The 16,155-nt window shown below is 61.8% G+C and overlaps 1 protein-coding gene across 4 annotated transcripts; it reads right to left on the bottom strand.

Moving 5' to 3' along the window:
* Positions 1 to 473: 473 nt before the first annotated feature.
* On the bottom strand, positions 474 to 14,754 carry LOC123465237 (tumor necrosis factor alpha-induced protein 2-like). Of its 4 annotated transcripts, none has more exons than XM_045163849.1 (12): positions 14,640 to 14,754; positions 9,440 to 9,800; positions 8,511 to 9,153; positions 5,809 to 5,923; positions 5,550 to 5,672; positions 5,290 to 5,390; positions 4,586 to 4,684; positions 3,846 to 3,969; positions 2,880 to 3,002; positions 2,569 to 2,724; positions 2,261 to 2,382; positions 474 to 619 (listed from the first exon to the last, which is right to left on the bottom strand). In XM_045163849.1, exons 2-12 carry the CDS (start codon positions 9,783 to 9,785, stop codon positions 478 to 480), a joined length of 2,094 nt encoding a protein of 697 aa, XP_045019784.1. In that variant the 5' UTR covers positions 9,786 to 9,800; positions 14,640 to 14,754; the 3' UTR covers positions 474 to 477. The 4 variants fall into 4 exon arrangements, with proteins under 4 accessions (XP_045019784.1, XP_045019781.1, XP_045019783.1 ...); XM_045163846.1 differs by lacking the exon at positions 14,640 to 14,754 and adding an exon at positions 12,577 to 12,711; XM_045163848.1 differs by lacking the exon at positions 14,640 to 14,754 and adding an exon at positions 12,475 to 12,597.
* Positions 14,755 to 16,155: the final 1,401 nt, after the last annotated feature.

Here is a 16,155-nt window from a genome sequence, read left to right on the forward strand (position 1 = left end):
TCCTTCTGTTCTACTCAGAGGCTGAGGCCGGCTCGACGCGACCCTGCACCACAGGAGGCAGGAGGGGTGAGGCTCGGGCCCCGGTCAGGAGCTGGGGAGGCCGGAGACCCAGCCTGAGCAGGGCGGTCCTCAGGCAGGTGTGGCAGGACCTCGCGGACAGGCGGTGATCCCGGAGCTGGGTCCCCGAGCCACACACCCTCCTCACCCCTCCTTCAGGGCGTGCAAGCTGCACTCTCATCCACAGAGCTTCCCCCCACGGCTCCTGCCCCACAGGAGGGGTCAACACGCCATGGCTTGTCCAGTTCCAGTGGCCCCGGGGCCCACACCTCGGCCAGGCCTGGGCAGAAGCAGCAGCAGAAGGCAGGACCCCCATGGGGGCCGCATGAAGCTGATGCTGGTGCTGGTCTGACGGGCCCGACATGGAGTGGCACCCCATGCTCGCCAGGCGCTCCTCAGCAGGTCAGTACACAGGAAAAGCTAACCAACCTTTATAAGCGAAAATAGGGCCTTGGAGGGCTCGTGTGCCCCCGTGTTGATGTCCAGAATGCTCCGGATGCTCTTGGCGTCACTGCTGGACAGGTTCCCCTTGATGGCCAGGATGGCACTCAGGTGGCCCTTGCTGGCAAAGAGAGGGTCCCGTCAGTCCGGCCCGCTCACCAACAACCCTGCTCACACCCCTCCCCAGCTCCCAGACTCCTGGCTGGAGCCACAAGGCCCGGCAGCCAATCCCCTTGCCCACGAGGGTGCCCCGATCTGCTTAACGCAATGTGCTCGGGTGGCACCGGCCACAGTGCCTGCAGAGGGTGCCAAGCTCCTGCCCGGTCCAGCCTTTGCACTGGCTGTTCCTCCCAGAATGCTCGTCCCCAGGCCCTTGAGGGAACCAGCTCCTTCTCACCCCTTAGCGCTTAGCTAACATGTCACCTCCCCATCAAGAAGCCACCTGCCAGTACAGGAGACACGGGTTCGACCCCTGATCTGGGAAGATCCCAAATACCACCAAGCAACTAAGCCCTTGGACCACAGCTATTGAGCCTGTGCTCAAGAGCCCTCAAGCCCTAAAGCCCACGCTCTGCGATAAGAGAAGTTACTACCATGAGAAGCCCATGAGCTGCAACTCGAGAGCAGTCCCCACTTGCTGTAACTAGAGAAAAGCTCGCGCAGCAACAAAGACCCAGCACAGCCAAAAGTAAACAATAAAAATTGTTTTAAAAAGTCACCTCCCAAGAGAGGATTTTCCAGCTCTCAAGTCAGGACCTCCTGCCATTCACAACCTTGGTTAAACAGTCTTTAAAACTTGCAAATAGTACTCCTTCGCCGGATGACCTCATCATCGCTAACCCTCATCTGACTATCTGTCTGTCAGAAGGCCTGGTCTGTCTTGTACCTCCTCCCATCCTGGTGCCTAAACACAGCCGGGTAGCTAGTAGGAGACCACTTGATAACTGTTGGCAGGCTGGGTGGATACAAGGATCCATGAATGGATAGACAGATAGGTGGGCAGGTGGATGACTAGATGGGTGGATGGATGGATAGATCGAAGGACAGACAGATGGGTAGATGAGTGAGTGACCAGATGGTTGGATAGCTAGATGGGCGTCCAGATGGGTAAGCGGGTGCCTGTATGATGGGTAGATAGACGGATGAATGTGTAAGTGGATGGGTGGCTGAACAGGTGGACTAGACCAGCCAGCGGCTGGACCAGGCTATGCTGGGACAGGCAAGCCACACCAGAGGACTCAACCCACAGAGACCACTGCCCTGGCTCACCAGATCCTCAAGCAGTCAGGGATTGAGCCTGCACTCTAGAACAGAGGCCCCAGGACACAGGTCAGCCTCTGAGGACCCCTAGGCTGACCGGCGGACCCCAGCTTCACTACAGATGTGCCACGGCCTCCAGCAGGTCCGTGGTCTCTCTGGCCTCGGATCCCCCTATGAAGGAAAGGCTCAGAGGATGCAGTTGGAGCCGGATGCCTGGCTTTGCTATCTCGGCTCTACGGCTGACCAGCGCGTTACCCTGGACACATTCCTCACAGCCCCCAAGTCTCATCTGGATGATGGAGATGAAGAGTGTCAGCCCCACCAGGCGGCAGCGAGGACCGAGTGAAGAGCCACTGTAAAGATCTGGGGACAGTGGCCAGTATCTATCTGCGCTCTGCCCACCCTCAGGGACTTACTCTGGCCACCCCCCCAGGCTCCGACCGCAATGGGAAACCACAGGGCCATGCTGCCTTGCCCGGGTTCTGGAGGCCCCGGTTCTCACCTGAAGTCAGGGTACAAGGTGGCGTAGGTGGCCACCTCAATCTTGATGGCACTGGGGTCTTGCAGGCGAATGATCTCTGCGAGCGTGGGGAGGGCATCCTGCAGCCAGGTGGCAGGGGAGCCCTGCAGGCATAGGCTTGTTGAGAGAGGCAGGCCCTGTCCGGAAGTGCTCCCAAGGGCCCAGAGAGACTCAGGTTGGACCTGATCAAGTCTGGAGAGGCCCAGAGAGGATGTCCTAGCCCGTGACGAGCTTGGAGCAGGAGGACAGCCCACCGCCATGGGAGGTTGGGAGAGGGGGCGGGGGCTTACATTCTGGGTGCAGAACTGCTGGATGAGCTGGGCGTTGGCCTGGACGTGCCCCGCCAGCTGCTGCTGCTGCTCCGCCGTCTTGAGGACCAGGCGCCGCTTGCAGAGGCGGGCGATGTACTCCTTCACCAGGTGCAGATGGACCACCTCCAGGAGCTCCTGGGTGGGCGAGCGGGCAGGGCCATGGGAACCCACCACCTCCCTGAAGGCCAGGGTCCAGGGAGGGGCGGTGGCCAGAGCAAAAAGCGCATCCGGGTGTGCGCACACACACGTCTGCCTGCGTGTCCCCCACCAGCAGCCCAGCACCCCCTCACCTCCCGGAAGCAGTCCTGCAGCTCTGAGAACTCGGGCATCCTCTCGGCCACGGCGGAGACGATTTCCTCCAGGGTCTGCTGGGGGGCAGCCCAGCGGGTCTGAGTGAACCTCTTGAACAGCGGCTGCGAGAGAGGGTCAGGCTGTGTGGCCACACCCGGCAGAGGAAGGGCCAGTCCAGTAGACAGGCACGCACAGACACACACACAGGGGTTGGGTTATATTAAAGACTCCCCGGGTGCTCCAGCAGGAAGTGGAGGCCGGATCTGTGTCCCTTTCTCCAAGGCCGACCAGCCAGGACTGCCATCTGCCTGCCCTGAGGCCTTCTCCAGCATCTCCCTCCTTAAATAAATACATTCCTGCATAAACAAAGCCTTGTGCTTGGCTGGGCCTATGATGATGGCCCTGCCGAGTCATCCAGGGTCACCGCCTGGCCACCCACAGCCTCCGGGAACTAGGGTCAAGGGGGGCTCCCCGGGGGGGCAGGCAGGGAGTGCCCCCGTTCCTCCCCTAGGACCCCCGCCTCCTCCTGCGGTACAGGCACTAAGGGTTTCTGGGGATGCCCTGGCCCCCGCAGATATGGCGGGAGCCGCCAGAGGCTATGAGCCTCCCGGCTGGGAGGCAGGGTCTGGCAGGAGGGCCTGGGAGCGTCAGGGGAAACTACAGGCAAACTTGAGGACTAGGTGGAGTCCCAACAGGGAGGGGCGCTGAGGCTTCTCTTCTGCACCCCAGGGCCCAAGGCGGCCCTCTGAGGCCAAGCCCGAGGCTGAAGGGGGGGTGATGTCAAGGACGGATCACGGCCCCATCATGGGGGCCACCAGCCTCCCTGCAGCTCCCCTGTGCCGCGCCTTCCTCGAGCCAGGTCTTCATTTCTGTCACCGACCCCTCCACCCCACCCTTCCAGTCTCTCCTGCAGCATCCCCCAGCACTAGACTCAGCACGTGCAGCGGGGCAGGAGGCTGGACTACCTTCAGGTCCCCAAACAGGCTCTGGAGCAGGGTATCAAAGCCGCAGCTCTTGAGCTCATTCAGAGGCCTCAGCAGGGACCTCTGGAGGTCTGGAGGTGTCTGCCACCGCTGCTCCACGGACATCCTGGAAACACAGGAGGCAGGGAGGTCACGCCAGCTCCAGCCCCGCCCAGCCTGCAGCCCTAAACCCAGAAAGCCCGGGAGCCCCAGGCCAATCTCCCTAAACCATTGCTCTAGAACCCTCGCTGGCTCTCCAGGCCCGGTGGGAGCAAGACCAAGGCACTCCATCCAGGCTCCCTAGGCGGTACCCAGCCTTCCCACCTAACACCCGCCTAACACCACATCCTGTTCTAACTGAGGACAAGTGGCTCAGCCTCTCCATAGCTCAGGGTGCTCATGGTTCAATGGACCCAGTCACTGTATCTACTTAACAAGGTTGCTAACAGGATAAATGAAACCCTTTGCGTGAGTGCCTGACCCACCGGCACTAGACAAATGTTTGCTGTTGCCGCTGTAAGCCTGGGTATTTCCTTTCCACCCTGCTCATTTTAATTCAACATCTCTGCTTAGGCCGCTCCTCCTCCCTCCCCCATCCCAGGCACCTCCCCCCCTACCCCCCTACCCACCGCCTCTCTGCACCCCACCCCCCCACCCTCCCCACCCCCTGCCGGCTTCCCCGCCCCCCCCACCAACACAGGCAAGCAGCCGCAGCGACTCCCCCCACTGCCCAGCGCCCTTACCGGAAAGGGAGGCAGTTGTTGATGTTAGCGATGACATTGGCCCTGTAATTTCGCAGCTGTCTGCATCTCTCCAGAAATCCATCAAAGGCACCCTGGTAGCTGGTGAAAGGGAAAGGACACACGTAGGAGCAGCACAAACACTGGGGCAATGGCAGCCTCGGCGGCTGCCCGATCACCCTCCTGCTCCACACGTGGGCCCCACGGCAAACAGCGGACGCAGTAGGCATTCCGGAACTGGCTTCACACGCTCAGCGCTCAGCCAGGAGGGGCCAGGGCCCCTGCAGAGCTCTTGGAGAGGGTGCGGCAGAGCCCCCAGGCCCCTCTAGAGCTGCAGGCAGAGGCGGGGAGGCTGGCAGCCATGAGAACTCTGGGGTCGCAGACTGGGGCCATCACCTGAAGAGGGGGCCAGGGCCTCAGTCCCTCGGGGGGCATCTTTGCAGTTGGAGGCTGCTCTTCCAGGGGCTTTGCTGAGCGGGGTGGGGGCAGGGTGGTCAGATGACCTGAGGCTCAAAGCGCCCAGGTTTGTGGTGCAGGGGGACCAGGACTCCTGCTCACAATAACAGACACCCTAGGGGCAGGGAGGGGGTGCTGGTCTGGCTAAGATCCCCACCTGGGGCCCAAGGGAGGGATTGGGGCTCTGAGAGGTGGTGGCAAGGACCCCTCAGCCCCCAGCACCGCTCCAGGCACGTATGCCCATCACCCACCTCCTGAGGAACCTGGCCAGCTCTTCCAACAGCAAGGGCTTTATCTGCACGCCCAGGTCCAAGGTGATGCTCTCGGCCTTGGCCTGGCCCTGGGAGATGATCTGCAGGGGTAGGGGGTGAAACTGAGCAGAAGCCCGCCTGCTCTAGGGCTGGGACAGGGGTGGGCATGGGTAAGACATGGAGCAAGGGGGTGTGTGCTCAGTGGCGGGCCCGTCTGCCCACAGGGACGAGGCCGGTGCAGGCAGCGCAGCGGGCGCTACCTGGATGATGTCGATGGCCAGCTCACTGTGGCAGCGGCCGTCCAGCCTCTGCGGGGCCTCATCGTTGGTCCAGCGGTTTGACTCCAGCTCCAGAGCTCGGGCCGTCAGCTCCCTCACGCTGGCCTGGGGGGGGAGGAGGGGCCCGCTCAGGGTAGGGTGAAGCTCACGGGGGCATCCCTGCCAGGCTCCCTGCCCGCTCCCCCGCTCCTCTTCCTTCCCACCACCCCTCAGCCCCGCCCAGCACTGGCCCTGGACTCACCACCTCGTTGGAGAGGAACGTGGCCTCTAGCAGCCGGATCTGGGTTGGGGGCAGAAGGGTCCCCAGTCTGACTCCCTGCAGCTCAGGCGCCAGCTTGGGGCTGTTGAGGATGTCACTGTGGGCAAACGGGCTGGCGTGAGGAAAACCAGCACCGTCCCCCCACCCCCAGCCCCACCCCGGCCAGAGCCCTGCACACAGCTCAGTCGCCTTCCCTCCTGTGCCTCCCACCCCTGCCTCTCCATCTCAGTTCGATCCAGGCCCCAAACCCCGGAATCACTCTGCCTCCCTTCACGCTCTCGCCTGTGTCCACTCTTACTCCAGGTTATGCTCCCGAAACCCATCAGCCTCGAGCCACGCCTCCAGAGGCACCCCACGGCCCAGCCCCCATCTCCCGCCTGGCACACCGAAGGACCCTCCTCCCGGGCTCCCTGCCTTGACTCCAACAGTCCCTCCTCCCTGCTGGGGCAGGCAGAACCACATTTCCGGTCTGATCGTCCTGCTCCAAAGGCTCCCACTCCCCTTCTCACCCTCTGTCTCCTTCCCACCATCCCCCACAGTGCTCCCACTGCATCCCACCAGCCCTGCCCCGCCTCCCCCCACCCCCAGACCGGCTATGCTGCCCCCAGAGGAGGGCCAGTCCCAGCAGGAAGGGCTGTCTGCCCCTCCCCGACCTCACCCTGGACGGAGGCATATCCACCCATCCTTGTGGCACTTCCCTTGGGTCCCAGAGCCTCCTGGGGACTGCCCAGCCCTGGCACTTCCTCAGGGCCTTTGTCTGCCAGGAGGCTCAAGAATAGCCCATTCTGCCACCCGGCACCCACCCCCCTACCCCAGCCTGGATGCGCTGTGTCCCTTTGCTCCCCAGACTTCTGGCCACACGGGCCTCCATGGAGCCACCCTGGTCCCCCTCTCAGGGCTCAGCGTCCCTGCACTGACCCCAGGGGGCCCCAGGTCAAAGCCCCAGAGGTCACCGGGACAGGAAGGTAGAGGGGCAGAGGGGACAGGCCCGGCACTTCCTGGTGAGTCAGGACCAACAAGAAGGAACCGGTTCGGCTGGCGGGACTCTCCTGCATCCCCTGCCCTGGGCCAGCTTCCCTGCTCTCCTTGACTCCTCACCCACCACCCCTGCCTGGTCCTTCCTTGGGCCCCTGCTGGAGGCTGACCCACCAGCACCAACCGAGACCACTGACATCCCTGAGAGCCTCAGACATCGCTCACAGGGTCTACACTTCCAGGCTTCCTGCAGGCTTTATGCTACAGGCTGGGGCCAGCCCCGAGCTGATCCACACTGCAGTTTAAGTCTCTCCCCAACCAGCTTGTACGAATGACAGACATGCTTATTGCAGTAAAATAAGGGAAAAAAGAAGAAAAAAGAGGTGTTGTGCTGTTTTTTTCCTCCAGTTCTTTACCTGTTCCTGATCTGCAGTCTGTAACTAAGTTTCTTTATCAAAAGATTAAACCTGATTTGAGAATTACATGCCGCACCTATCGTCCCCTCAAAACATTTTGTATCTGGGGCTCAGCTTCATAGCACCCTCTCTGCAAACCACCCCTTTGAGTTTTTCTCTCCTTCTGCATTATAGAAAGAAAGTCTCAGTACAGTCCACAAAAGACAACGGACCCAAATTGGACCAAAATGGCAGCAAGCAGACTGCCAGACCCAAATTACCAGGCGACCCAACGCCAGCCTGATGACTGTTTTTGAAACAGCGTGAGGAGAAGCACGCAGGATCCTTACCCCTCTGTTCATCTCCAACCCCAGACTGCGAGCCCCCGGCTATACGATCCCCTAGGTTCCTCATGGAGGCAGGGACACAGTTCTGAGGCAGGAGCCTGCTGTGTTCTTGCCTCTGTCTCCGGATTTTCTTATCCAGCTTCGGTGGGCAGAGAAAGCCAAGATACTGGCAGCAACATGCTCAGGGATGCATGGGGTCTGAGTGTATCAGGGGATGCCCGGATCTGAATACAGTTGGTACCAGGGATTCTCCATGGCAGTACCAGGCGCCTCCCAAACTGAGAGCTCCAGGCCTTGGTGGCCAGAACTCAGCTCTGCCACTAGGGGAGACCGTGCACAATGGGAATTTCCCCAACAGGCCCAGTGCCCCCCATCTTGCCTGGGAGTGCTCCCTAGGCCTGCTGGGTGTTGAACCACAGTGCTCCCAGAAGGCCTCCCAGCCCAGCCTTGGGCCCTGTAGGGCAGCTCCCTTTGCCAGGAACACCATCTCCCGCTGCCTCTCCCAGCCTGTCCTCGCTTCCCCTCCGCCTGACTCCCTTACTTCTATTAGACTGTCAGCAGCCCCAGAGCAGGGCCGCTGCCTCCTGTGGCTTGTAGAATCCTGCACCTCCTCCTCCGAGCTGGCTTCCTGGGCTGACCCAGGCCAAGCCAGGGCCCCTGCTCCTGGCCACAGCCCTTCCTGACTCTGGATCACAGGCGGCTTCACCCCCTAACCCAGACTGGAAACTCAGCAATGAAAGATGAGGTCCTTGCCCCCATTCTCTGTGCCTCAGTTTCCCCAACTGTGGGATGCTGCTGAGGCCGGTGAGACTAAGGATTCCTGGGGCAAAGCAGGCCCAGTGGAGGCCCTGCCCCTTTGATTCCAGGCCGGCCTGGGCCGTTCTCCCAGGGGACTCCCTGCTCTTGGTGACACCCAGGCCCTGCCCGCCCAGGGAACCCCAGCCCAGCACCCCGCGCCCAAGCTCACTTGGGGTAGAGGTTCTGCACCCATAACAGCAGCATGTAGGTGTCTCGCGGGCACAGCTCAAACTGCGCCAGGGCTGCCAGCTGGGACGCGAATTCTCCGTGGTAGCTCTCGGCGTAGGTGGCCACCACGCGGAAGTCGGCGGGGAAGAGCGGCTTGAGGCGCTCCACCACGGCCTCCAGGTCCTCCTTCATGGTGCGGCCCATGTGCAGGAAGGCGCGCTCGGCCTCCGTGAGGCCCTCGGCGTCCGCGGCCGGCTGCTGGCTCAGGCGCTCCGCGGCCGCCTGCGCCACGCCGTCCCGCCACAGCTGCAGCCAGCCCCGGGGCCGCGTGGCCGCCAGCCCCGGGCACCCCGGGGGCCCCGCTGCCGCCGCCGCGTCCACGCGGTCCTGGCGCTCCTGCTCGGCCAGCACGGCCAGTGCCTGGCGCAGCCGCTCGGGCTCCGCTTCCAGCGGCCGGCGCAGCGGCCCTAGCACCTGGTCGCGCAGCAACGCGTACAGCGCCTCCACCTTGCTCTGGCGCCGCACCAGCTCCTCCGCGCTCGCGCGACCCGCCGCCGCGGCCTCCTGCAGCTCCAGCTCCAGCGCCAGCAGAGGCCGCGCCGCCTCCAGCCGCCCGCGCTCCAGGTCGGCCTTGAGCTCCTCCACTGCGGCCAGAACGCGGCATTAGCGCGGCCTGGGGTTCTGAGACCCGCCCCCCGCCCCGGTCACCTCCCGGCGACCGAGACCCCCCAAAACATGCGGGGTGTCCCAGCCCGGGCAGGGCACACCAGGCTCAGATCCTGAGATCAGGGGCAGCAGGTGAAAGCAGGGAGGGGAGGCCCTTCACGCCCACGTGCCCTGCCCTCTCTGTCCCGGCTGAGCGGGGCATGCACTCCAATGAGCCCCCATGCTGCCCAGACCCTGCCCACCTGGAGAGGGGCTCCCGCCTACCTGTGGGCAGCTGGGCAGGCGGCTGCAGACTGGACTCAGACTCGCCCTCAGTCTCTGCTAAGCTCGGTTGACCCTTCTTCTTCCTCCCTTTGGTGAAGACACTGATCATGGTGGCCAGGCCTTTCGACTTCTTCTTCTTCTTGCCGGCCTCTTCTTCATCCCTGTCTGTGGCCACCTCGGCCTCCAGGGATGGCACTAGGTCCTCGGAGGAGGCCTCCGACATGGAAGCCTCAGACTCTGCCTCTGAGGTAGAGGGCAACTTCTGGGCGCTTCTGGGGAAGTCAGGGGCCCCGGACACAGGCTGCTGGCCTGGAAGTCCTTGGAAGAAGGTCAGCATCTTCAGCATCACCCCGACTCAGGCCTACAGGTTGACAAGCGGAGGGAATGAGAGGGTCAGTGGTCGCGGGGGACTGGCCCCTGGCTCCCCAGCCCAAGCATGCAGCCAGGTTGATCTGTTTTCACCTGTATGACCACCAGGGCTCTGGCTGTCTCCTGGCCCAGATGGATACCAACAACTCAACTTTCCCCCTGGGACACCACTTCCGCAGAACTCGTAGGCCCTCCCAGAATCTCCAGACAGAAGGAGACTTCATTTTGGCAAATCCTTCCTTGTCAGCCCATCCTCTGGGCAGGGAGGGGGACCACAGGCTCACTGGGGACCCTGGGGGAGGGGGCAGAGCTCGGCTGCTGGCCCATTGCACAAAGCAAGAACCGAGGTCCAGAACAGTCTCAGGGCACTAGAGGCTGGGCTGAGGCAGGAATCCAGCCCCAGCTGCATCCTCCATCCTGCTCTGTTTTCTTGACTCATGTGGCTTGGGGTCCCAGGGGAACGCGATGAGCAGAAACAGGGCTGCTCCCACTGGGACCACAAGGCAGGCAGGGCCAGACCCCAATTATGACCTTGGGGGTCTCAGGTCTACAGAAACCACAGTGCCCCCTCAAGCCCTTTCCCAGGTCGGAGGGACAAGAGGCCCAAGGAGGCACAGGCCTGTCTGAGGTCACACAGCAGCTCAGACGGGAAACGAGCTTCCCAGCTCCACCGCACCCTGCCTGCTCTCCAAGTGGGGTGACGTAACCACCACAGAAGCTTCCATTTCCTGGGCCCTTCCTGAGTGCCTGTCCCATCACTTCTGCACTGCCTTCCAGGAGGGGTGTTATTTTCCTCATCTCACGTAACTAGCTCAGAGAGGCTTAAAATGCCCCCATGGTCAACAGCTTGGAACTCAGCTCACCAGGCACTGGGCACCCTCACCATCCAGAGAGGCAGCACCTCCCCCAGCGCCTTGACCGTGGGGTGAGCCAGGCCAGGACCGGTGGAGGGGAACATGGCTGACCTGAAAGGAGGGAGCGGGCAGGGCTGGGAAAGGGGAGCAGAGGAGAACGGGCCTCCTTGGTAACTGGGGTGACCCATACAGGGCCTGCCCCACCACCCAAGAGTAAATACACCAAGTCGTGACTCATACAGCACGACTTCAACTCGCCCCTGCAGCAGCCCTGCAAGGCAGACAGGGTGATCCACCCCTGCAGAAAGGGAAACTGAGGCGGCAGGAGGTGGGGGGGTGGAATTAGGCCTGTCAGAGTTTCCACATCCCCTGCTGCCCTCCCAGCAGCCCAGCCACCTTCGCCCATCCTCCCAGGAATGCTTCCCAAAGCCCCGAGCTTGACCAGAGCCACTCAGTGGCCAGGAAGCCGGGCTTTCTCCCCTCCCACAGCCTCACCAGATACCGGGGCAGATTCCTACACTGCTGGGTCTCAGCTGCCATCCGGTGCCATTTGAACTGCAAGTTCCCCTCCAGAACCAAGCTGAGGGTCCTCCGGGGAGCCCCAAAGCCAGGGTCCCCAGGTGCAAGGTCACTGGGCACTTCTGCCCTGCCCATCCCTTCCCCCAGCATCCCTCCCAATCCATCTCGCTTTCATGCCGGACACCCACAGGAGCTGGTCCGGCTGGTTGGCAAGGGCCGCTCAGCCTCACCCTGGGCCCAGGCCCCACCTCTCCCCGCACACCCTCCCCTCCGCTGCCACAGGAGGGGGAGGGCCCTCCTGAGTGGCTGCGGACCACCTTCCTCACTTCTGCCCTCACTGCCCCGCCTCCTCCATCCCCCACGGGCGAGGCTCCCGCTAGACTCCAGACCTGGTTCCTGCAGGTCACTGCAGGGCATAGCCGCCTCCTCCTCACCTCTGGGGCACAAAATCTCCTCCCCAGCCAAGGTCCGCAGCAGCCCCTTTGGCCCCCACCCAGGCCTTCACTCTGAGGCCGCTGGTGCAGCAGAAAGACAGACCATTGTGGGCTTGGCTGTACCATCCGCTAGGGTGTAGAGCAGACCCCACCCTGCCTTCCTAGACCTCAGTCTTCCCATCTGTGCAATGGGGAGGAGAACCCCACCTCACAGTGCTGCCGAAAGCAGGATGTGAGGGAAGCTGATGGGCCTAATCCCACCCCACCAGGCCTCAGTAAGGGTCTGAGTCTTGTGTCCCAGTGTCTGTCAGGCTAACCCTGGTGGCCGGACACAGCAGAAGAGGGCAGGAGAGGCATTCCTTTCAGCCGAGGCCGGTGGCTGGGCACACTCGGACAGGAAGGGGTATGCTCCGAGTCACACCGTGTGGCCACAGCCTGGGGCACCTCCCTGGTCCACCCAGCTCCCCCAGTTTCTATGCAGGCACACACACTCTCACTCTCCTTGCCCGGGTCAGGGCTGAGGTCCACGCCAGCCTCCCTGGTCCCTGAACATGAAGACATTCAAGCTCAGGCAGGTGAAGTGACTCGGCCTCTGTCATACAGCCAGCCGCCCCCCCCAACCCGCCCTGGGCCACTTCCGCCCCTCCTACTGCAAAGGAAGGGACACTAGGGCCCCTTCCCACAGCCCCTCCTCCCGGCTTCCCCAGGACAGAGCCCTCCGCTGGGAGCATCTAACCCGACCCTCTGCACCCTGACACAGCAGCTCAGCCATAGGGCTTCAGTTTCCCTAGAAGGGGGACTGCGGAAGACTTGGGGTTTTCCGCGCGGGGTACCCTCCATCGCGCCAGCCGCTCCCTACCGGGATCGGCCGGAGAGGCGAGTCTCGTCGGGGCGGGTGGGCGGCCGCGCGGAGAGTTTGGGGACGGAAGCACGGGACGCACCGCAAGCGCAGGTCACTTACTGTGTCCGGGCCGAGCCTGTCGCCGTAGAGCCGGGCGCCGCCTGAAATAGACGCAGGCTCCACCCCCGTCGGGCCGGCCGGCCCCGCCCGCCGCCCCCGCGGAAAACCCCCGGGCGGAGGCCAAAGCCGAGAGAGTGTGACGGCAGGCTGCCCGGGTCCCCGCGTACGGTGCCGCGCGCGCGCACCCCCTGATCGAGGCGAAGACTGCCAAGCTGGGGTGTCCGGGAAGGGCTCACTCTCTCCCACCAGCCTGGGCGGGGTGTCGGGGCTGGCTGTTGCCAGGCCTGAGTGGGGCCCCAGACCCGCACCCCCCAGCGGACAAGATGGGTTCGGTGCTGACCCATTGTCCGACAACAGCTTCTGATTGGCTGACTGGAAGGGGCCCTGCACTCAGGACCACTTTCCGAGCGTCACAGAGCCAGCACCTCGGGCAGCTCAGAGGACCTCCTAGCAACCCAGCTCACCCCTAACTGTGGGGAGTCCCCTTCCTCCCGCGAGGTGCTGGGGACTGTCCCGCCTAACTCTGAGGCTGACCGCTCAGAGGATCACCCCTTCGGGAGAGAGTGTTCCCACCCTGGGGGTCACTGTGGCCACACACATCCCTGGGGAGGTGGCCCCCATGGAAGAGGCTCCCTAAGGGACCGGGTGCTGGTCAGCCTTTGCCAGAGCACCCGCGCTGGTGCCTGGCATACACTCTCATCACCCAGCCTTCCTTAAAAAGGGGAAACGGCTCACAGAGGGTCCAAACCCACACCCAGGCCTGCAGGACTCCCACTGAAGCGCTTTCCCTTTCTGGGACCCAAGCTGGGTCAGGCCAGGTTCCTAAAGGCACCAGGTGGGGATCCCAACAGCTCAGGCTTGAGTCTCACTTGGCCTGGCTTTGTCCTCATTCAACGCGTCCTTGAGCAGGTCACACTGCTTTCTGGGCCTCAGTTTCCCATCTGAGGCCTGTTTCTCTGGGTCAGTCAAGGGGCCGGAGGGGAGCTGGGGAAGAGGACCTCTTCCTTGTTTCACATCCTAGAAATTCCTGCCCTCTGAAAAGGACCTTGCAGCTCAGGAATTTCCCGTCTGGGCACCGGCTTCCTTTTTGCTCCTTAATAGAGCTTCTGCTCCTCCCTCCCTTTTGTGTGCCCCCCTCCCCCCTCTCCTCTTGTTCCCTGCTCCCCCTGGAAACTGGGCACAAAGCTCTGCAGCCTGGGAGGCACAGCCAAGTGGGCAAGGCAGGGGGGAGATGGGGGTGCCCCTTGGAACTGAAAACTTCCTCTTCCTCCTTGGGAAAGGCAGCCGGGGACCAGTTTGGGGCTTGGACATTGATCCTGTCTCTGGACAGGGTAGGAGGGGGGTGGGGGGGTTGTTGTGGGAAGAGGGGGCTTCAGGAGGCTGCAGTAAGACAGACTCTACCCCCTTCTCGCCTCGTGGCCTCAGGGGTGACATTTTTCAGATCTGAACCAATGGTCACAGGGGGTCATTCCAGCTGCTCCCAGTGCATAGAGGGGAAGATTAAAGGACTGCCCCCCGCACCACAGCAAGTTCATCCAGCCAGAGAGGGTGATGAGGACATGATCCAAGGGGTCCTGGCCCACTGCCTCCGTGGCTGTCTGCTGTGGCCTCATTGTGCAATCCTCAGTCCTCCCTGCCAGCCTCCTCTTCTAACTCCAGATTGGGAAATCGCTGGAGAATCCAAAGTGCTCTGGGTCATGGAGGAGGGGACAGCGTCAGGCTCATAGACCCACCGCCCCCTCAGAGCCCCAGACCCTGATGGGCAGGGGCAGGAAGAACGCACCCGGGCAGGCTAGGCACCCCCTTACCCAGCTGCCATGATGCCTGCACTCCCTCCCCGGGGCCTCACCCAAGCTCCAGGCTGCAACTGGGGCATGGGAGATGCTGCCTCGCCCTCCTGTGGTTGCCCCAGTCACTTCCCCTTTCCCTGAGTTCCGGCATGAGGGTCAAGGGTCACTTCTGTGAAGCCCCCAGCTCAAGGGCAACCCTCTAACAATAGGGCTGCGTGGAGAGCCAAGGGGTGTGACCGTCAGTGGGGCCCAGGGGGCAGGAGCTATTCTTACCTGCTCTTGACAGATGAGGAAACAGTCCTCAGGAGACCAGACACTTCCAGAAGGAGCCACAGGCCAGCCAAGAATTCCACCCTCAGCAGGAAATGAGCATCAGATGCGAGTTGGGAGTGTCCCTGGTCAGCTGCTGTCCCATTACCCTCCTCCCCAGGGGACTGGGCCTCAGGCTGCAGGCCGGTTCCACCTGGCAGGAGGGTAGCAGGCAGGGGTGGACTGGCAGCAGACCCCCTAAGTCCAGCCCAGACATCAAGTGCCCCCACACCTGGCCCAGAGCTGTGGTCGGCTCCTTGCATGCAACCCAGGACTTGGGAGGACTTGTCATTTCTGCTTGGAAATGACAGGTGACTTTTTTTTCATTGTTGTAAAATTCTCGTAACCACATGCCGCGTTGGGACTATTGTCCGCCCACAGTGCAGCGGCGCTGAGTTACACGCTGTTATGCAGCCAGCACCGCCATCCATCCCCAGGATGGTTTTCACTTTGCAAAACTGAAACTCCATACTCATTAAACACCACCTCCCCTTTCTCAGCCTCCCACCAGCCTGGCATCCGTCATTCGACTTTCCATCTCTCTAAACTTGACCACTCAAAGTAGCTCATACAAGTGGAATCAAAGGGACAGTGTTTGTTTTTGTGACTGGCTTACATAACTTCACATAATATCCTCAAGGGTCACCCATGTTGCGGCATGTGTCAGAATGTCCTTCCTTTTAAAGCTTGAATAGCGTTTCGTTGTTTATCTTTTCATCTGTCCCCAGACACCTGGGTTGCTGCCACCTCTTGGCTGTTGTGAATAATGCTGCTGTGAGCCTGGGAACTCAACCAGCCCTGCCAAACCCTGCTTTTGGTTCTTTTGAGTAGACAGCTGACTTTTGTCCCCCTCCACAGGCGTCAGGCTCTTTCCTAAGTGTTTGTATGCATTAACTGGTTGCATCAGACAATCTGATGAAATGGGTGCTTCTTAATTATCTCCTTACCACAGATGAAGAAATCAAGGCACAGATAGGTCCAGTCACGTGACGTTCAGTGGTGGAGCTGGGAGCCCGCACTAAACATATTGTGGTTCGGTCGTTCATTCGTTTTCCACGCTTTGCAACCCCACGGACTGCAGCACACCAGGCTTCCCAGTCCTTCACTATCTCCTGGAATTTGCTCCAACTCATGTCCATTGAGTCAATAATGCCATCCAACCATCTCATCCTGTCACCCTCTTCTCCTGCCCTCCATCTTTCCCAGCACCAGGCTCTTTTCCAATGAGTGTGCTGTTCAGTTCAGTTCAGTTCAGTTCAGTCACTCAGTCGTGTCCGACTCTTTGCGACCCCATGAACCGCAGCACGCCAGGCCTCCCTGTCCATCACCAACTCCCGGAGTTCACCCAGACTCACGTCCATCGAGTCAGTGATGCCATCCAGCCATCTCATCCTCTGTCGTCCCCTTCTCCTCCTGCCCCCAATCCCTCCCAGCATCAGAGTCTTTGCCAATGAGTCAACTCTTCGCATGAGGTGGCCAA

Source organism: Bubalus bubalis, chromosome 20 (genome assembly GCF_019923935.1).
Source record: "Bubalus bubalis isolate 160015118507 breed Murrah chromosome 20, NDDB_SH_1, whole genome shotgun sequence".
Lineage (NCBI taxonomy): Eukaryota > Metazoa > Chordata > Mammalia > Artiodactyla > Bovidae > Bubalus > Bubalus bubalis.